The sequence below is a fragment of the Lagenorhynchus albirostris genome, chromosome 19, assembly GCF_949774975.1.
Source record: "Lagenorhynchus albirostris chromosome 19, mLagAlb1.1, whole genome shotgun sequence".
In the NCBI taxonomy this organism is placed as follows: domain Eukaryota; kingdom Metazoa; phylum Chordata; class Mammalia; order Artiodactyla; family Delphinidae; genus Lagenorhynchus; species Lagenorhynchus albirostris.
In genome coordinates, this window is record NC_083113.1 from 7,170,345 (window position 1) to 7,190,290 (window position 19,946).

The 19,946-nt window shown below is 54.1% G+C and overlaps 4 protein-coding genes and 1 long non-coding RNA gene across 12 annotated transcripts in view; 4 read left to right on the forward strand and 1 right to left on the reverse strand.

Annotated features, from left to right (window-relative positions):
- On the forward strand, positions 1 to 5,518 carry LIM2 (lens intrinsic membrane protein 2). 2 transcript variants are annotated; one of them, XM_060132691.1, is made up of 4 exons: positions 1 to 310; positions 3,887 to 4,036; positions 5,109 to 5,243; positions 5,457 to 5,518. In XM_060132691.1, exons 1-4 carry the CDS (start codon positions 1 to 3, stop codon positions 5,516 to 5,518), a joined length of 657 nt encoding a protein of 218 aa, XP_059988674.1. The 2 variants fall into 2 exon arrangements, with proteins under 2 accessions (XP_059988674.1, XP_059988676.1); XM_060132693.1 differs by having other exon boundaries at positions 1 to 175.
- Positions 5,100 to 17,754, reverse strand: LOC132510503 (uncharacterized). 2 transcript variants are annotated; one of them, XR_009537319.1, is made up of 5 exons: positions 17,550 to 17,754; positions 17,350 to 17,392; positions 16,288 to 16,406; positions 15,927 to 16,073; positions 5,100 to 5,343 (listed from the first exon to the last, which is right to left on the reverse strand). It is a non-coding gene; the product is annotated as an uncharacterized LOC132510503 (long non-coding RNA). The 2 variants fall into 2 exon arrangements; XR_009537318.1 differs by lacking the exon at positions 5,100 to 5,343 and adding an exon at positions 15,316 to 15,726.
- NKG7 (natural killer cell granule protein 7) lies at positions 11,970 to 13,364 on the forward strand. 3 transcript variants are annotated; one of them, XM_060132690.1, is made up of 4 exons: positions 11,971 to 12,323; positions 12,400 to 12,546; positions 12,634 to 12,768; positions 12,872 to 13,364. In XM_060132690.1, the coding sequence occupies exons 1-4, from the start codon at positions 12,167 to 12,169 to the stop codon at positions 12,928 to 12,930; spliced, it is 498 nt and encodes a 165-aa protein (XP_059988673.1). In that variant the 5' UTR covers positions 11,971 to 12,166; the 3' UTR covers positions 12,931 to 13,364. The 3 variants fall into 3 exon arrangements, with proteins under 3 accessions (XP_059988672.1, XP_059988671.1, XP_059988673.1); XM_060132689.1 differs by having other exon boundaries at positions 11,970 to 12,323; positions 12,634 to 13,364; XM_060132688.1 differs by having other exon boundaries at positions 11,970 to 12,323; positions 12,400 to 13,364.
- On the forward strand, positions 13,377 to 16,527 carry CLDND2 (claudin domain containing 2). The gene is made up of 5 exons (XM_060132694.1): positions 13,377 to 13,580; positions 15,065 to 15,243; positions 15,594 to 15,731; positions 15,949 to 16,068; positions 16,323 to 16,527. Exons 2-5 carry the CDS (start codon positions 15,075 to 15,077, stop codon positions 16,394 to 16,396), a joined length of 501 nt encoding a protein of 166 aa, XP_059988677.1. The 5' UTR covers positions 13,377 to 13,580; positions 15,065 to 15,074; the 3' UTR covers positions 16,397 to 16,527.
- ETFB (electron transfer flavoprotein subunit beta) overlaps positions 17,099 to 19,946 on the forward strand; it is an 11,962-nt gene continuing 9,114 nt past the window's right edge. For 3 of the 4 annotated variants that reach the window (XR_009537317.1, XM_060132686.1, XM_060132685.1), the window contains exon 1: positions 17,099 to 17,258. Coding sequence is in view for 3 of the 4 variants with exons in the window: in XM_060132686.1 (XP_059988669.1) it covers positions 17,202 to 17,258 (57 nt within the window). In the remaining variant the exon portion in view is untranslated. The remainder of the gene's footprint in view (positions 17,259 to 19,946) is intronic. The other variant, XM_060132687.1, reaches the window with a different exon arrangement.

Consider the following 19,946-nt stretch of genomic DNA (forward strand, 5'->3'; position numbering starts at 1 on the left):
ATGTACAGCTTCATGGGTGGCGGCCTCTTCTGCGCCTGGGTGGGGACCATCCTCCTGGTGGTGGCCACGGCGACAGACCACTGGATGCAGTACCGGCTGTCAGGGGCCTTCGCCCACCAGGGCCTGTGGCGATATTGCCTGGGCAGCAAGTGCTACCTGCAGACGGAGAGCATCGGTGAGGCTCCGGGGCAGGGTCTGGGCTGTGCCTGGGGTCAGAGCCTCACGCGGGGCAGAACCTTACGGTGGAAAGGCCACCTGTTTTGCAGATGGAGAACCTTGTGGCTCAGGGAGGGAAAGCGTCCGGCCCAAGGTCACTCAGCGTGGAAGGGGCAGAACTGGGATTTCAGTATTTTTTTCTAGTACAATTACAGGATGTACCGATTTAGAGGTTAAGTAGAGAGGTGACATTTCCTGGCATGAAATAGAGGTCAGGTATAGCAGTTGGGGCTGGGGTTATCAGAAGAGCATTTTCTAAATATCTACTAGGTGTCAAGAACTATATTAGGTACCAGGAGGATACAGAAGCAATAGGGACCCTGAGTTTGCTAACACTGGGTGAGATACTTTTTAATACTTGCTGTGAGGCAAGCCATGTAACATATGTGTATATGTATATATGTGTGTGTATGTAGATGTGTATATAGATAGATACGTGTATATAATACATTATATATTGAAAAAATGGAGATAAAAATAGTACTTACAGTATAGGATTCCTGCAATCTATATTATATAATACATATTATTATAATATACTATGTACCTCTACGTGCCTCTTTCCATATACATGTATATTTGTATATATGCACAGTCTTCCCTCAGTCCCTCAGTAGCCACAGAGAATTGGTTCCAGGACCCGCCGTGGATACCAAAGCCTCCGGATGCTCGAGTCATGTAGTCGGCCCTCCGTATCCGCGGTTCCGTATCCACGGTGGTTCTGCATCTGGGGATTAAACCAACCGCGGATAGTGTAGTGCTGTATGTATTTATTGAAAACAATTCTCATGTAAGTGGACCTGCACAGTTCAAACCTGTGCTGTTCAAGGGTCAAATGTATACATGCATATATATGGAAAGAGAGATGCATAGAGATGTAGAGTATATTACATAATATATATTATACAATATACATTATATAATATATTAATAATACATAGTATATCACATGTTCTATATTATCTGTATCCAATCATAGTGTAGTAATAATAATAACAATAACTGGCATGTATTGTTACTGTGTCCTACATGCTATTCTAAGCGCTTTGCCTGGATTAACTCCCTTCGGTGTCCCAACAACACTAAGAGGGCTGTTCCGTTGTGTCTGTGAATTAAGACACGATACTTGACCTCAAAAAGTCAGTTCTTCTGGAGAGGGGGTTGGGAAGAGGAGCCAACCCTCACTGAGCCCTGTGATATGCCAGGCTTGTGGCAGATTTCACCTACCCCATCTTACCAAACCTACCCATTTGCTGGAGGGATAAACTGAGACAGGGAGAAGTGGAAAGGTTTGCCCTGGGCTACCAGTCTCAGAGCCCCATCTGGCTGACTTCGTACATCCTTTTCATTTCTGGCTGTGTCCTTTGTCACACTTCTACCATTCCTCCTGCTTCAGACTGGGAACACCACCAGACACTCTGAGTTCCCTCTGCTGGGGATGGGAGAGAGGGAGGCTGGATGGAGGTCTTCAGCTTCATTTGATATCTTCATGACCACAAGATTGAGAGGCTCAGGGACATACCTCACCCCGATTGATTCTTGGGTATTTGTCCAAACAGCAGGTTTAATTTGATCATCCATCGTATAGCTGTCGTAATCCAATCACCAAAATTAGAGCAGGAGTCCTGGGTTTGCTTCCCAGAGGCCAAACCCAACCCAGGACGTGTATGCATAGCATTTTTAAAGTTTCCAAAGTCATTACCAGTATTTTAAAAATCTGGAGATTTTTACATTAAAATCTGGACTTGCAGCTCTTCTTGAATAATCCAGCTTTGCCTGTCTTTTCCAGGCCCGTGGCCAGCTGGTTATGAGAAGCAAATGCCCCCTTCAAATGGGGTACACCAGTCAGGGGCCCCTCAGGAGACAGAAACCGCACTGTGATTCGAATAGGGAAGGTTTTGTCTAAAGATGAAGCTGATCATTGATCGCTGGTACATACGTGTTCCCCATGCAGCCTGCTGTCTCCTGCCTTTATTCACAGCTGCAGCGAAGCCTCAGAGGCATCTGTGTTTTCCACCCCTGCATTAGCCCAACCATGGGAAAGAAATAGGCTATAACATCCCCCATAAGTCCTCCAGACTTTTAAATACCCAGAGGCACGTGTATTCCTTTTCTAAGGCTGCCGTAACAAAGTACCACAAACTGGGTGGCTTAACAGAAATCTATCGCCTCACAGATCTGGAGGCTGGAAGTCCAAAATCGAGGTTTCTGCAAGGTTGGTTCCTCCTGAGGGCTGTGAGGAAGAATCTGTTCCCTGCCTCTCTCTTAGCTTCTGGTGGCTGCCCGGCAATCTTTGGTTTTCCTCGGCTTGTAAGTGCACCAGCCCACCTCTGCCTTCATTTTTGCGTGATGCTCCCCTGGGTGTGTGCCTGTCTGTGCCTGTCTCCAAATGTCCCCATTTTATGAGGACACCAATCATATTGCATTAGAAATCCACTCTACTCTGGTATGACCTCATCTTAACTACTTACATCTGCAAAGACCCTATTTCCAAATAAGGTCATATTCCGAGGCAGTGGGGGGAGGGGGGAGCAGTTAGAACTTCAACATATGAACTTGAAAGGGGAGACACAACGCAACCCAGCAGCCCATAACAACATCCGTGGAGAAGTATCCAGGAATTGTTCTCCCCTAGACTTTCACAAGACAAAAGACTGCATTTTGCAAAGATCTAAGGCTTTTTCAGTGGCAGGATCCCAGTTCTGCCCGGGGTGATAATCGTCATGGGTTCTCCGAGAGACAGAATGAAAAAGCAGTTAAGACAGAATGAAAAAGCACGGAGGGCGTGGAGCTTGGCTTTCAACTCCAGTCCTTTTGCTAATTATGGGACCTTGAGCAAATCGCTTCATCTCTCTGAGCCTCCATTCCTTCACTTGAAAAATGGTCATGAAAATCTTACTTAGACCATAGGGCTCTTGGAAAGAATAGATAGGATCATATATGGGAAGAGAGCCTGGCGCGTACTCGAGAGTTGCCAAATGCGAGATGCGATCATGATGAGTGTTCCCAGGGCATCTCCATTCATTCAACATGTTTCTTGAACACCTATTACGGGCCAGGCACTAGGTGCTGGGGATACAGCAGTGAGTGAGAAAGCCAGGCCCTTGCCCTCGCAGAGCTGAGAACTCAGCGGAGAGAGATAGACGTCATAAACAAGTTAGAAATAAATTAATGGGACATTTCTAAATATGGGTAAGTGGTATGAAGGAAGGGAAAGGGAGCATGGGAGAGAGGATAGAGAGTGAGTAGCAGGAGGATATGGGAAATCGGCATTCGCTCACTCATTCATTCATTGAACAAGCATTTCTCCAGGCCCATGTGCAAATCAAACCTCTGCTGGTGTCTGTGGTGTAGAGTCGACCAGGTCCCTGTCCTCAGGGAGCAATCAGGCTGGAGAGGGAAACAGGCAAAGAGAGTCTCAACCCAGAGCAGGGAGTGAGGATGGTGCCTGAGGGGAGAAGGGATGCTTCCCAGAGGAGGGGATCTGGGAGCCGGGCTTTGGAGGATGAATAGGAGTCTGCCAGGTGAAGAGAAAGGGTTTTTCAGAGAGGTGAAGGAGGAGCTAGGTCAGGAATAGAGAGGGGGGTGAGGCATTCCTGCCCTCAGAGGTAGCAGCCTTCACCACTGAGGGCAAGGAAGGCACAGGAGTGACTGTGGGGTGCTCCCACAGCATACTGGAATGCCACCCGGGCCTTCATGATCCTGTCCTCCCTGTGCGCCACCTCTGGCATCATCATGGGCATCATGGCGTTCGCTCAGCAGCCCACTTTCACCCGCTTCTCCCGGCCCTTCTCTGCGGGCATCGTGTTTTTCGCCTCCAGTGAGTGACTCACCCCCTACACCTGCCCCCTCCCAGCTCCCTCTCCAGCTCTACCCCCAACACCACTTCCATTCCCCACTGTTCCTCACTCCACTCCACCCGCACCCAAATCCCCCCTCCACCTTCGACGACAACTTCAGGACTATTTCTAATGCCAGTCAGTTCTGACACCAGCTCTGTGTACTGCCGTTCAATTGTGGCACTAACCACGGGAGTTGGCCTCAAAGCCCACAGGTTTAAAGGCACGGTTCCCAACCAGACTGCCCCTACTTCAGCTGCAAGTGGGGTCCCCAGCTCACCTGTACTTTTGACCAATCGGCTACAGATTCAGGGGTTCCCGGGACCTGCTCAGGTTCAGAAATGTGCTAGAATAACTCACAGAACTCAGGAAAGAACAATACTTACAGTTTTATCATAAAGAGTACAACTCAAGACCAGCACGATGCATAGCGTGAAGCCGGAGAGGGGTCCTGAACATGGAGTTTCCATGCACTCTCCCTGCAGAATTAGGGCTCGTCAGCCCATCCGTGCATTCACCAAACAGGGAGCTCCAGTGACCGCCAGCATCCAGCATTTCTACTGGAGTTTCATTACAAGGGCATGAATCAGTGGCCATGGGATTGAACTCTATCTCCAGCTCCCCTTTCCTCCCCAGAGGTTGGACTGATCCCAAGCGGCTCAAAGCCCCAACCCTCTATTCCCACGGCTGGTCTTTCTGCTGACCAGCTGCTATCCCTGAGTCATCTCTGATCATCAACATAAACTCAGGTGTGATCCAAGAACAACAAAGACACTCCTAGTACTCAGAAAATTCCAAGGATTTAGAGTTTCCCTCCCAGGAACCAGAGACAAAGACCAGTCAGATTCTTTATGACGCAACACAACCCCACACCATTCCCACCCTAACCCTACCCCTCATTCATTTTTACTCCCACTTTCAACTCAACCCCCATCCTCACCCTTATCCCTACCTGCACCCATACCCCCTTCTCAATTTATTCATTCCCACCCCCATCTCCAAACCCGCCCCCATCCCCATTCCCCCACCCCCACCCCCGACCTCTCTCTCCAGCATTTTTTGTCCTGCTGGCCTTGGCCATTTACACTGGAGTCACCGTCAGCTTCCTCGGTCGCCGCTTCGGGGATTGGCGCTTTTCCTGGTCCTACATCCTGGGCTGGGTAGCCCTGCTCATGACCTTCTTTGCAGGTACTGGGTTTGGGGGTGGAAAGGCCAGTGTCCGGGTGAGATGATGGGGGGGCCCCACACAGGCGCCCCCGGCACTGAACCAGAAGGCAGACTCCAAGCCCTGTGGACACCAGGGAGAAAGGGGATGCTGTGTTGGTGTCTGGGGCTGGGAGCAGGGGCTGGGAGGGCTGATGGGGGGCTGGGCGGGGTCAACCGGGATCTCTTCTCGCGCAGGAATTTTCTACATGTGTGCCTACCGGATGAATGAATGTCGGCGCCTGTCCACTCCCCGCTGAACCCAAATGTGTGCCCCGACTTCATCTGGATGTCAAAGTCAGGTCACTGAAGAGGAGGTGGTGGGTCTAGAGGCCTGAAATCCTGGTTCCTGGGGCCTGGTGGAGGCAGTTGAGGAGACCCAAGGCCCCAGCCACCAGGGGGGTTGTTAGAGAAATGGAATATCCATTAGAGAGACTTTTTGGAGTTTAATAAAACTGACGGAAACTACTGAAGTGTGGTCCCTGAGGCGTTCGAGTGGAGAGAAAGAGGGGTGAAATGTGGTGAATGGGGCAGGGGTGGTGGCATTATAGTAGGCCTGCCTGCTCAGTTCCTGTAGGAGAGATGGGCACAGAGATAAATTGCACAGTCCCCACCCTACTAGATTCACCTTTTTCTTTTTGGGCTGCACCCCTCGATGTGTGGGATCTTAGTTCTCCCACTAGGGATCGAACCTGGGCCCCCTGCAGTAGAAGTGCGGAGTCCTAACCACTGGACCGTCAGGAAAGTCCCTGGGTTCAACTGCTAGGAAACCAATGTGTAGGTCCAATTCTGATGGGTGTGTTTTTTCCCCACACCACCAAGCGAATAACTCAATTCTGACACGATCTACCTAGAGAAAGTGTCAGATCACACAAGTTAAAGACACAGCCCTAGAAGACCGCGCCTCCCACTTCAGATGCCAATCACAAGCCCAGGTTGTCACTTGTGCTTCTGAGCAACCAGCAATAGACTAGAGGTCCCAACAACCCCCTCCTTGGGTTCCATTAATTTGCTAGAGCAGCTCACAGAACTCGGGGAAACATTTTACTTACTAGATCACCAGTTTTTTATAAAAGGATATAACTCAAAACAACCAGATGGGGCTTCCCTGGTGGCGCAGTGGTTGAGAGTCCGCCTGCCGATGCAGGGGACATGGGTTCGTGCCCCAGTCCGGGAAGATCCCACATGCCGCGGAGCGGCTGGGCCCCTGAGCCATGGCCGCTGAGCCTGTGCGTACGGAGCCTGTGCTCCGCAAGGGGAGAGGCCGCAACAGTGAGAGGCCCGCGTATCGCAAAAAACACCAACCAAACAAACAAACAAAAACCAGCCAGATGGAAGGGATTCACAGGTCAAGGTAAGTGAGAAGAGGTGTGGAGCGTCCATGCTCTCTCCAAGTAGGTCACTCTCCCCCAGAAAGCACGTGTTCACCAGCCCGGAAGCTCTCTGAATCCTCTCCTTCTGGGTTTTTCTGGAGACTTCATTACATAGTTATGATTGATTAAATCATTGGCCATTTGTGATTGAACTCAATCTCCAACTTCTCTCCCCTCCCAGGAGGTCAAGGGGTGGGACTGCAATTTCTGACCCTCTAATCATGTGGTTGGTTCCCCTTGCTCTCACAACTTAGGAAATTCCAAGAGTTTTAGGATCCCTATGCCAGAAGTGGGGACAAAGACCCAATATATATTTATTATAAAACATAATATCACAGTAGGATAACACGATAAATGAAAAGATCTGTGGACCTTCCCCAGTGGTCCAGTGGTTAAGACTCCACACTCCCAATGCCGGGGGCATGGGTTCTATCCCTGGTCATGATAGGGACAGAATAAAGGGACAAAGTAGGTAATTAAATAGGGGATTAGTTAAATAGAGGATTTACTTACACTAGGGGATTGTAAGTAAAGAAAAAGTATGGGAGACCCCTATAAGTTAATGATCACTTAAGAAAGCAGGTTTGCTTAACCACAAAACCAAGCAGGTTTGCTTAGCAACAAAACCGTGCGACAGAAGCATGAGACATGCCCCAAACAATAAAACAATGGTGGCGTGAGACCCACATCCTGCCCAGTGAGCTCAGTAAGTTAATAACCCCCATGACATTCTCTCTGCACACATACAAGACAATAATTTATGGAAAGGTGATATTTCAAAGTGAAAGACCCTCATTGTACTGAGACCTGAAATAATTTTTCCATAGTGCCATGACAGTCCTGGCTTGACCATGTAGGGACAAAAAAACTCCCCTGCCCAACCTGGAGGCGGAGCTGACGATGGAAGCATGACGTCTACTCAAGAATGAGGAAGGAGGTGGTCTTCTCCCACTCCCCACTTTTCCTTTGATTATAAAACAGGAGCCCACTAAGTTCTCGGCGTGGCACCCTCTCGCCCACCCACTTGTAAGCCTCACAAGCATCCTATTCTCATAATCTAATAAATTGCTTCTTATCTCATCACTTTGCCTCTCACTGAATTCTTTCTGTGCTGAGACAACCAGAGCTCCTCGGAGCCCTCCAGAACGCCACTGAGCGAATTCAGCCTGGGAACTCAGATCCCACATGTTGCCCGGTGCAGCCAAAAAAAAAAAAAAAAAGGAACAACTGTGGAAAAACAACCTCCTTGCCCACTCGCGCCATCTCCAGTTGGCTCTCCCAACCTCCTGGCCCCTCCCTGGATGGACCCTTCCAGGGAGAAACACCAGAAGTCTGATCTGCACCTCGTCCTGCACTGCCTCTTCATCCATCATTCGTGACTTTGATCTTCTCTTCACTCACTCATTCATTAGTTCATTCAACAAACTTGTGCCAACTGCCATGAGATTTACTAAAGCTTATCACGAAATAATAAGACTATTTAGGGAGGCTAATTCCAATAATAAGAATATTTATTACAGCCTAGGCTAGGAACTGTTATATTAATAGAGGCTTACTCCCTAGAAATATTTATTGGGACCTCCTCAAATAACCAAAATACTATATTTATAGAGGCTTCCTCTAGTAATAATAGCAACGGAAGCCTTCTTCTCTAATTATAATTTATTGAGGCCTATTTAAGTAGAAGTATTTCCTGAGACTTATTCCAGGAATCATATTTACAGGGGCTGACTCTAGCAATAATAATGATGTTATAACTGCAGACTCGTATCTCCAACTACTTACTCAACATTTCCACCTGAAAAGAAGAGGCATCTCAGTTTTCACACATCTGAAGTCTGAGCTCCTGACCTCTCTCACACCTCGCATCTGCTCCTCCCATGGCCTCCCCCAACTTAGTAAATGACAAGTCCATTTTTGTTTTAAATTTTTTTAAGGTCTTTTTTCTTTTTTTAAAAAAAATTAATTTATTTTATTTATTTTTGCTGTGTTGGGTCTTCGTTTCTGTGCGAGGGCTTTCTCTAGTTGTGGCAAGCGGGGGCCACTCTTCATCGCAGTGCGTGGGCCTCTCTTGTTGTGGAGCACAGGCTCCAGACATGCGGGCTCAGTAGTTGTGGCTCACGGGCCTAGTTGCTCCACGGCATGTGGGATCCTCCCAGACCAGGGCTCAAACCCGTGTCCCCTGCATTAGCAGGCAGATTCTCAACCACAGCGCCACCAGGGAAGCCCGACAAGTCCATTTTTATCTAGCTGCTCAAGCCAGAAACATTGGGATCACCCTCCATAGCTTTCCTTCTGTGACGTCTCACATCTGATTCATCAGCACATCGTTTTGGCTCCACCTTAAAAATGTATTCGGAATTGGACCCCTTCTTGGTCAACCATGGTTACCCCCTGATCCCAGCCACCATCATGTCTCACCTGGCTTATTGCCACAGACTTCTAACCAGCTCAGCCTCAACCCTTACCCACACCCCACCCAATCCCTGCCCCCGCAGTCCATTCTCTACACAGTATCTAAAGGATTTTTTTTTCATTTTTTCTTTTTCAAATTTAATTTTATATTGGAGTATAGTTGATTTACAATGTTCTGTTAGTTTCAGGTGTACAGCTAAGTGATTCAGTTATACATATACATATATCCATTCTTTTTCAGATTCTTTTCCCATATAGGTTATTACAGAATATTGAGTTCCCTGTGCTACACAGTACGTTCTTTTTTTTTCTTTTTTTGCGGTACGCGGGCCTCTCACTGTTGTGGCCTCTTCCATTTCCATTGCGGGGCACAGGCTCCGGACGCGCAGGCTCAGCGGCCATGGCTCACGGGCCCAGCCGCTCCGCGGCATGTGGGATCTTCCTGGACCGGGGCACGAACCCATGTCCCCTGTATCGGCAGGCGGACTCTCAACCACTGCGCCACCAGGGAAGCGGGTTCTTTAGGTTTTTTTTTAGTTTTAGTTTTTTTTAGTTTTTTTCTTTTAGTTTTTTAAGGAACCTCCATGCTGTTCTCCATAGTGGTTGTACAAATTTACATACCCGCCAACAGTGTAGGAGGATTCCCTTTTCTCCACACCCTCCCCAGCATTTATTGTTTTTAGACTTTAAAGGAATTTTTATTAAAACATGATTCAAATCATGTCCCCCCCTCTGCTCTCAGTCCTCCAGTGGCTTGGACCTGGAGGTTGGATGAAGATAAAAAATGGAGGGGGTGTGCTGGGATTGAGGTAAGAATTACAGGGTCGGGGAGAAGTATGAAGAAGGAAGTGGGGGTGGGACTGGGGCTGGAGTTGAGACTGGAAATGCCATCTGGTGTGGGGATGGATGTGAGGAGAGGGTTAAGCGTCTGGGTGAGGATGGGTTTGGGTTTGGGGATGGGGTTGAGTTTGGAGTTGGGTTTGGGAATAAGAATGGGGTTAGGTGAGAAGATAGGGATGGGGTTAAATTCAGGGATGGAGTTGGGGTTGAGAAATGGGTTGTGTTTTGGGGTTAGGTTTGGCGATTTTTTTGTTTTTGTTTTTGTTTTTTTTGTGGTACGCGGGCCTCTCACTGTTGTGGCCTCTCCCGTTGCGGAGCACAGGCTCCAGACGCGCAGGCTCAGCGGCCATGGCTCACGGGCCCAGCCGCTCCGCGGCATGTGGGATCTTCCCGGACCGGGGCACGAACCTGCGTCCCCTGCATCGGCAGGCAGACTCCCAACCACTGCGCCACCAGGGAAGCCCCTAGGTTTGGGGATTGGGATGGGTTGAATTTGGGGTTGGAGCTGGAGTTTGGAATTGGAACTGGGGTTAAGGATGAGACTGAGGGAATTCCCTGGCTGTCCAGTGGTTAGGACTCAGCGCTTTCACTGCTGGGGCTGGGGTTCAATCCCTGGTCAGGGAACTAAGACCCCGCACGCCATGCGGTGTGGCACACACACACACACCAATAAATAAAATAAATAAAAGGATGGGATTGAATTTGTTGTTAGGAATGAGAACGGGGCTGGGTTGGAGGGTAGGGGTGGGGCTAAGGATGGGATTGGAGCTGCCTGCGGTCAGGATGGTGTTGGGTTTGGGATGGGGTCAAGATGACAGATGGGGGGAATCCCCTGGCGGTCCAGTGGCTAGGACTCCGTTCTTTCACTGCCGAGGGCCCGGGATCAATCCCTGGTTGGGGAACGAAGATCCCACAAGCCATGTAGTGAGGCCAGAAAAGAAAAAGAGAGAGAGAAAAAAAGATCTCAGATGGGTTCTGTGCGTGTGATCACCACGTGCCCTCAGCTGAGACTTCCCGAAGCTGGTCCGGCAGCTAATCACAGGAGCCGTTTTGGGAGTGGCACCCCAGCTGCTCAGGACCTGAATCCCCTTCTGGGAGCCTGTCCTCAGGAGCGGCCAGTTACCCCACTGGTGAGCATCTGGGAGAAGGATGGGGGCCTGCAAACTGGAGTCTCCAACCAAGGAAGAGGACAGAGCCTCCTGGGTCACTCTGGTTCTCCCCTTCGCCAGCTCTCCTGGGACTGTTAGCTCAGTTCATCTGCGGGACAGAAGTCCTCTCCCAGGTCATTCCTGCTTCGTAGAGGTCAAGTTTGTCTGGGCCTTCCACCTGGGCTGTGGTACCTTCACCTTCTATTTGAGGTGGGGCCCAGGACCTGATGCTGCTGTGAGGGGAGGGCCAGAAAGTCCTGCACTGACATCCTTGACCCCCAACTCCCACTCCCCGACCACAGAAACCCAGATCCCGTTGATGAAGCACACCAGACGGAAAGCCTTGCTCGAAACAGCACTAAGTGTGAACTCATGTATCAGATGAGGATGTGGGCATGTCTTCCCGCCACAAACTTTCAGAATTGCCATCGCTGTTTACCTGCCCTGGGCATAAGCTCTAAGTAAGGAGCCGGGAGTCTGTGTCCCCACGCTCAGGACCTGGAGTCTAGGCTTCCTAGAGCTTCCTCCTTCAGCCCCAAGCATCCTAGCCTCCTTCCCCCTCCTTTTATGGAGACCCTAGAATTGGGGCCCCTGTCTGCCAGAACGGAAGGTTGCAGAACCCACAGGAAAGAATGATGCATCCCCCAACGGTCCCCTCTGGCTACACCTCCCCCTCCCATTGAACTCACACCCTGGCCTCACTCACCACACCCCACCTCTGGGCCTCCCAAGCCTCTCTCTCACCTCTTACAGGAAGCCCCCTCTGGTGTGGAGGGCTCCGAGGGCAGGAGGTATGGAAACGTCTGTAGAGACACACTCTACCCACCCAAACCACGGACAATGTGACACCTCCAGGGCCCTCCCCCCACCATATACTGTGAGGAGAACCTCGAGGGGTGGGGGGCGGGTGCCGATGCAAGCCGGGAAGAGAGGATGTGTGACGAGTCAGCCGCCACGAACTGGGTGAGACCAAACTAGTCTGATCTGAAGGACCACAGGTCCCCCAGCTGCCCCAACTGCTTGACTCTCCCAGGAGTCCGGGGGGCAGAGCTTCCTCCTTTCTCAGAAACCCAGGAATCTGGATCACCAGGCTTTTCATCACCCGGGACCCAGAAACCCAGCCTTCGCCCCCATGGAGCCCTGCCGGTCCCTGGCCCTGCTCACTAGCTCCCTGGGCCTGTTGTCTCTCTTGGTGGCTCTGAGCACGAATTTCTGGTTTGTGGCCGAGGGGCCCAGCTCCTCGTCTCACTCGGGCCTCTGGCCAAGGGGAGATCAGGGCTCAGTAGAAGGTAAGGGGGAGCGGTCTCTCTTGGGGTGGGGAAGGGCCTGAGGGGACGGGCACTTAGCGGTCCCTTCTCTGAGCAGGCTATATCCGCGTGACACAGAGCTTCTGCGTTCTGGCTGTCCTGTGGGGCCTGATCTCTGTGAGCTTTCTGGTCATGTCCTGCATCCCTTCACTGTCTGCCGCTGGACGCGGCCCCATTGTCTCGACCTTCATAGCCTTTGCCGCAGGTAAGGACTCCGGGCTGCGCTTGGGGCGCTGGGACCTGGTGAGTTTTCGCGGAGGGGCTGAGCCATCCTTCTTGTCTCCATCCCCAGCCCTCTCCCTGCTAGTGGCCATGGTGGTCTACACTATCGAGCGGTGGAAGCAGCCTGGACACCCCCAGATCGACTCCTTCTTCTCCTGGTCCTTCTACCTGGGCTGGGTTTCAACTGTCCTCTTTCTCTGTGCAGGTGACTGCTGCCCTGGGGAGTTCCAGGGGTGGATAGGGGCCCAGCTGGGGGCTCTGAGGGAGCAGGGCAGGAGCCAGGGTGTAACTTCTCTCTGCCAACCCAGGTGGCCTGAGTCTGGGAGCTCACTACAGGGCCCACCGGCCTGGCTATGAGGCCATGTGAACCACAGGACGGCTTTGGCGCTCCATTCTCTGAAGGCGTCATCAGGAACCATGAAGACAGCTGGCTCTCCTTCTTGCCCTGACTCCCAGCGTCTGCAAGCTCTTTCCTTTGTGTCTTCATTCATTCAATAAAAATTTGCTGGGATCTGGTTATTCTGAGGTTAATGCTACCACAACAGAAGCCAGCGACACTGCAGCTCCACGGTGGATGACACTGGGCACCCAGAGAGGAGTCAATCCTGCTACCTGCCCTGCCCTAGAGATGCTCCCACCAGAGTGGGAACCAGTGTGGGCTCGGGCCTGGCCCCAGGGCCCTTGTCTCTCCATCCTCTATCTCTTTTCTTCCCTTTGTCTTTCTCCCTTTAGCTCTTTCCTTTTGCCCCTTCTGATTTTGTCACCCTTAGCGCGCCTTCCTCATTTCATTAATAAATTCACTCTTGGGACTTCCCTGGTGGTCCAGAGGTTAAGAATCCATGCTTCCACTGCAGGGGACACGGGTTCAATCCCTGGTCAGGGAACTAAGAACCCGCAAGCCGCGGGGTGCAGCCAAAAAAATAAAGAAAGAAAGAAAAAGAACAAATTCACTCTTTCAGCTGGCTTTTCCTGAGTGCATCCTTTCTGCTGGGCCTCCCACTGGGGACGCTGAGGTGAGTCAGATCAGGCCCCGCCCACCAGGGGCTCCAAGTCCGGTGGGGGCAGGCAGAGCCCAGGGCGGGTGTGGCAGGAAGACTGGCTGTGTCTGGAGGAGGGGTGTGGTGTGGAGGTGAGCTTTCTGGGGAGACGGTGTTTAGGGAACACCTAAATACCGAGGGAAGGTAATGCAGGCAGAGGGACCCTAAGGTGAAGGCGTGGAGAGGCTGGGAGTTCTCAGGGGATGGAGAATAGTGCTTTGTGGTCCACTGTAGAAGGTGAGCAGGAGGGGAAATGAGGATGGAGAGGCGGGTAGGAGGCAGCACCTCTAGCCCAGCAGTTGACTGTCTCTTGAGGGTGATGGAGAGCTGAGGGTGTGAGCAGGGGAGGGACAGCGTCTGGCCTGGGTGCCAGAAAGCTCCTTCTGGGGCCCATGGGGGAGGCTTGAAGGGGAGAGAAGAGCTTGGCAATCCAACAGGTGGGACATGAGACAGGACAAGGGTGCACTGGGGCCAGGGCATGAGAGGGAAAGGAGGAAAGGAGCCAGAAAGTTTCAGGGGGTGGGAGGAACTGGACTCAGGGATCCAAGGGCTTTGTAGGGTGAGGGGCAGGAAGAGGGCGAGGATAGTGCCCAGGGGTGTGGTCCATCCAGGGGTGTGGATGGGGTGATGGTGTCCTCCCTGGTTTGGTGGAAGATGCTGAGATCAATGGGGATGTGGTTGGGTGTCAGGGTCTGGGAGGTGGTCAGAAGCAGGTGAGGACCTGGGCTGGAGATGCAGTGTGGGATGCCCTCAGAGCATCAGTGGTCACTGGAGCTCACCTGGCAAGAAGATGCAGAATGGAGTTCTCCAGGAGAACCGGCCTTGAGAAGTGCAGGGAGGGGCAGGAGGCTGCATGGGGGCCTGGGAGGGCACAGAGAGCTGGGGACCAGGAGAGCTTATGGGGTCAAGGGAAGAGCAGCTTCTAGGACACGGGCTACCATGTCATGGCCCTCAGGGTCCCCCAGACTTGCCACCTGACTCTGAGCTGTCAGTTTGCCAGAAGAGCTGCTTCTGTGTGTGTGTGTGTGTGTGTGCGTGTATGGGTGGGTGGGTGGTTATCTCTTTAAATGGCCACTAGAGAAGGGGGTTCTGGAACTCCTGCTGCCTCACAGAGACCCAGTCTCCCTTCTCCCACCCTCTGGGCTCTGTCTGAGAAGCCCTGGGAGCTGTGGGTGAGTCATTTAGGTGGGTGTGTGGTGGGGAAGGCAAGGGACAGGCCAAAGTCACGTCTACTGGGGGATGGAGGTCTCTGGAAGGCAAAGGTTCCTAAGCAGTGATGCCTGAGGGGGCAGGTGGTCTTGGGTCTGGGAGGGGCCTGAGGGGGGTGGTCCCAGAAGTAGGGGCACCAGGCAGGGGTGCAGGGGTAGCCATCTGGGATATGGAGGGACATGCAGGAGGGGGTCTCAGGGACCTGGGGGTGGGAGGAGCGTTGGCCAATCCTGCATGTGTGGTCCTCGGCAGCAGCCTCCCTGGCATGGGGGTGAAGTGGAGCCTTCAAAGTGGGGGCACCTTGCTGGGCTTCTTGGCCAACATCCTCACCATTCTGTCCATGGCCACCAACTACTGGATCCGCTACTCTGGGGGCCACAGTGGCCTGTGGCAGGAGTGCAGCGGGGGCACCTGCTCCAACATCTCCTGCCAGAGTGAGGCCCCGCCGCCCAGCTGTCAGACCCTCCCCCCCTACTGGACAGACAGCCCCCCAGCACTGACCACAGCTGGCCCCCTCTCCTGACACTACAGCCGGGCACATCCTGCGGTGCCCCCGCCCCCAGCCCTTCCACTTCAGCCTAAGATCCAGCTGTCCCTCCGTGACCAGGCCACCAGGAACCCCAACTCGGGGACCTGCCTCCCTGTTGCAACATTAACCGCCGCTCACGATGTAACTTCCAAGTCCCCATCCCAAACCCTGACTCTGCTCCCAGCTCGGAGCCGGCGGATGGGGGTGGTGGCCAGGAGCGGCGCCAGCGGGGTTGATGCGGCCCGCTCTCCCCAGCCATGCTGGCGGTGACCGGGGCGTGCATGGTGCTGGCGGCGGGCTGCAGCATCGTGGGCTTGGTGATGGGGCTGCCGATTCTGTGCCAGGAGGGCGACTCGCGGGGCCGGACCACAAGTGCCATCTTCTTCCTCTGCGGTGAGACGGCATAGGGTGGGCCTGGTAGCTGGAGGAGGTAGGGGCCCCGAGGGGGAGGAGCTAAAGAGGCGGGGTCAGGGGCGGGGCCAGGGAGATGGGGTAGAGCAGGGACGGGAGGGCGGGCAAGAAGGGCGTGGTCTGAGGCGGTGGGCGCGGTCAGGGTGAGGCTGGGTGCAGCCCCCTGGCCACCCTCACCTGGCGGGTGGGCGGGGCCCAGGCCTGCTGCAGCTGATCGCCATGACAGGCTACGCAGTGAAGAATGCAGGGAAAAACGACGTCTTCTTCTCCTGGTCCTGTTTTTCGGGGTGGCTGGCTTTACCCTTCTCTGTTCTCGCGGGTAACCTGGATAACGGAAGAGGGTGGAGAGGAGCCTGCCCCGAGGACCCCCCCCTCCCTGCAGAGACGCCCCAGCTGTCCTCCCAGGAAACACCACAGTGACCTCCCAGGGACTCCTGAACACACTCCACTCTGGGCTCCCGTGGACCCGACAGAAACGCCCTTGGAGCCCCAAACCCCAGTCCCCGGGGCCCTCCCGACCATCCGCCCTAGGACTCACCCTCCTCCACCCGCCCTCCGTTCCCTTCCCGCCAGGCTTCTGCTTTCTGCTGGCGGACATGATCATGCAGAGCACGGATGCCATCAGTGGATTCCCCGTGTGCTTATGACCGCAGCTGCCTGGGGCAGAATAAAGGAACTGCTTCCATTGCCGCGGCTCCACGTGCCTTTCTGGGGGACCTGAGGACGCGGACACGGGGGTACCTGGAGGCTCAGGGAGGAAGTAAGGACACGAACCTATAGGGAACGTGGAGACATGGGGGGACACGGGAACGGAGATTCGGTCATGGACAGGACAAGAGTTTTGATGGGAACAGGGACAGGGGGTAGTGGGGTCAGGAGGGGACAAGGGCTCGTGGAGAGGATGTAGGGACACAGACATGGAGGAAAAGTGGAGACAGGGACGGGGGAGGACAGATATGGGGGAACGTAGAGGCACGATCATAGAGGGGATGAGGAACACGGGCACGGAGAGAATGGGGGGACTCGGACACATAGGCACCGCGACTCGGAGAGGCGAGTAAGAGGTGCGGACCTAGGGGAGAGGGCTAATCCTAGGGCACTGGGAGAAGCTTAGGACTACTCGTTGAAACTCCTCCCTGGCCACGCTTCCCTCCCCCGCAAGACCTTTCCCCTAGTTCTCGGCCACGCCCCCTTCACAAAGCAGTTTTTCCCTTCCCCTCCGGGTTCCGCCTCCCTCCCCAGGATCCTCTCCCCATTGGCCCGCATCCGCTTGCCGCACCGCCCTCCCCTCAGGCCTCCTGATTGGTCCTCTGTCGGGGCGGGGAGGCGGGCACCGCAGCGGTTGACTGGCTGGTGGCGCGGGGCACCGGCGCAGAGAAGGACAGGGGGCGGGGCGTCCGGACCGTGAGGCCGAGGGTGAGGACTGACCCGGCGGGTCGCCGCGGAGGGAAGATGGCGGAGCTGCGCGCGCTTGTGGCTGTCAAGAGGGTCATCGACTTCGCCGTGAAGGTGACCGGGCCCCCCTCTCCCTCCTCCCTGAGCCCCGCGGCCGTATACTTCCGGGGTCAAGAGCGCACACTGTATGAGGGTCTTCTGGTACCTCTGATCCTCTGCAGCTCTTCCCTCAAACGTCAAAGTCACACCTGAGGGCAAAGGTCAAGAACTGAGAGGTTCTGACGCCCGATCCCTCTTCATTCAAACCCAGCCCTTCTGGGTCATGACCCCGTTCCCCTTCCGCCAGTTCTGTACTCACTGTCTTGAGAACTGTGTGCAGGGCGAGTTACCTTCTCTTTTTCTTACCTGCTGGAGGAGCCGTGGTTCCTGTTTAACACACGCAGAAACTGAGGCGCAGAGGGGTCACTCAGCTGGGAAGGGGCACAGCCGGGATTCCGATCCAGATCCCTCTGACTCCTCATCCCAGCTAGTGCTTTGCACACAATCCAGGCTTTCACCCACTCGGCTGCACTGCACACTCGGTTGACTGTTCAGCACAGAAAAAGTGCTGTCATGGAGGTCCTATGGGAACCCAGAAGCTATCACAGCCCCAGGGCAAGTGAGGAGACGCTGGGAAGGGAGAAGTGTGTTTGCTAGAGATGAAAACCAGTCTGACAAGTTGGTGGTATAGCTTATGGTAAGCTCCATGAGAGCATACCCTCCATGAGAGGGGTGGAGGGCAAGGTCTCTGAGGGCCTGACTTGTCCCCAGACAGAAGATGGTCCAGACAGAGATAAATCAGAGACAGTCCCTCAAGCCACTTTGTCTCAGTAGTTGGCCTAAACCAGACTGAAGGCAGTGACTGTCCATCCGTGTATGTCCCCACCCCGCAATGCCCATCAGACCAGGAGTCCACCTCTGTGTCCCCAGCATTGCCCAGTACGGGGCCTGGAGGCCTGACCCTCGCATGAAAACTTAAGCATCATTAACAACTCACCTTTAGTGGGTCCTTACGATGCACTAGGCAGCGTTCCGGGTCCTTGATGGAGATGAGCCTATTCAGTCCTTTCAATACCGTCTAGATTTTTTTTTTTTTTTTTGGTCATGCTGCATGCCTTGTGGGATCTTAGTTCCCCAACTAGAGATTGAATCCTGGCCACGGCAGTGAAAGTGCAGAGTCTTAACCACTGGACCGCCAGGGAATTCCCCTGTTTAGATATTGTTAATCCTGTTGGACAGGTGAGGACACGCCTGTGGAGGTGCTGTTGGCTGCCGGATCACTGGCTAGGCAGCTCTAGCCGCCGTCAGGTCAAAATGCAACCAAGTCCTGCTCTCACTCAACAGCCACTTGGCCTAATGACAGCTCTGGCAGTGTGTGGCAGGGGGGGTTGCTTGTTTGGGGGACAGGCTCGTCTTGGGGTCCTGGGACCCAATTCTTCTGGTTTCCTTCCCATTCTGACTGTCCCTTTGGGCTCCCATTGCCCCCCTCTGCCGCAGCCCTGGGCCCTGGCCTGAGATGTCTGGGGTCATATCTGTCTCCCCCGCCAGACAGGCTCACATGTGACTCAGCTCTGGGTCCCAGCATTGCGCCGCCCAGGACCTGGCCCATGGGTGCTTCTGGTGTTTGTGCCAAATGGGGAAGTGTGAACTCCTCCTGACATGAGCTCCTGTCCTTTTTCGCAGTGTTGGCAGGGCCGCCCCTCCCACGGTGCCCCAGGGCATCTCCCTGGATGTGTCTGAAACAAGTGATTCAAACGCTGCTAACTACCTTAATCACCAACCAGACGCCACCCCAGCCCTCCTTCCCTCGTCTCCCATAGCCTGTCGTTTCTCAGCCCCGTCCCCCCTGCCCTCTCCATCTCTCTGCCCTGCTCCCTCTTCTGCAGCAGTTCAGGCTTCATCTTCTTCTACCTGAACCCTCACCGCTGTCTCCTCCTGTTTCCCCAGTCTCTCCCCTCCAGTCCATCCCCTCCCAGCCTGCGTGTGGGGGGCTTCCTGCCCCCAGGGCTGACCAAGGCCCCTCCGCTCATGCCGCCACTCCCAGCACCCTGAGGACAAAGTCCCAGCCCCTCCGCCACGTGCTCGAGCCCCTTCGTGGTCCAGCCCTGGCCCCCTGGCCCTCCATCACCCCTTTGTGCCTCCCAGCTGCTCATACTTTCCTGACAAACCCGGCTGCTGCTTGCCTTGGGCCTTTGCCCCTGCTGTGCCTTCTGCCTGGGTGCCCTTACAGCTCCCTGCTTCCCCCCTCTGCTTCTCATCCCTCCTTTGTCCTGCCTAACTCTGATCCCACTGATTGTAATAGGGTGTAGGGATTACCTGGCATCGCCACGTCCAGGAAGCCGCCACCCCCCCATCCCCTCAGGCTACCCTGATGTGTCCTTGGGTGCTCCTGCAGCCCCCTGGGCTTGCATCTCAGCCCTTCCCACACTGGACTGAGATCCTCTGTTTGCCCAGTTGTCACCCCCTGCCCCCAGACTGGCCGCTCCTTTCGGGAGGGGGTGGTGGTGGTGTGCAAAGTCTGACCCAACTCTGTGTTCCCAGCATTGCTTCCTCACTCCCTTCCAGACTTTCCTCAGAAGTCACCTTGTCGGGCTTCCCTGGTGGCGCAGTGGTTGAGAGTCCGCCTGCTGATGCAGGGGACACGGGTTCGTGCCCTGGTCCGGGAGGATCCCACAGGAGCGGCTGGGCCCGTGAGCCATGGCTGCTGAGCCTGCGCGTCCGGAGCCTGTGCTCCGCAATGGGAGGGGCCACAACAGTGAGAGG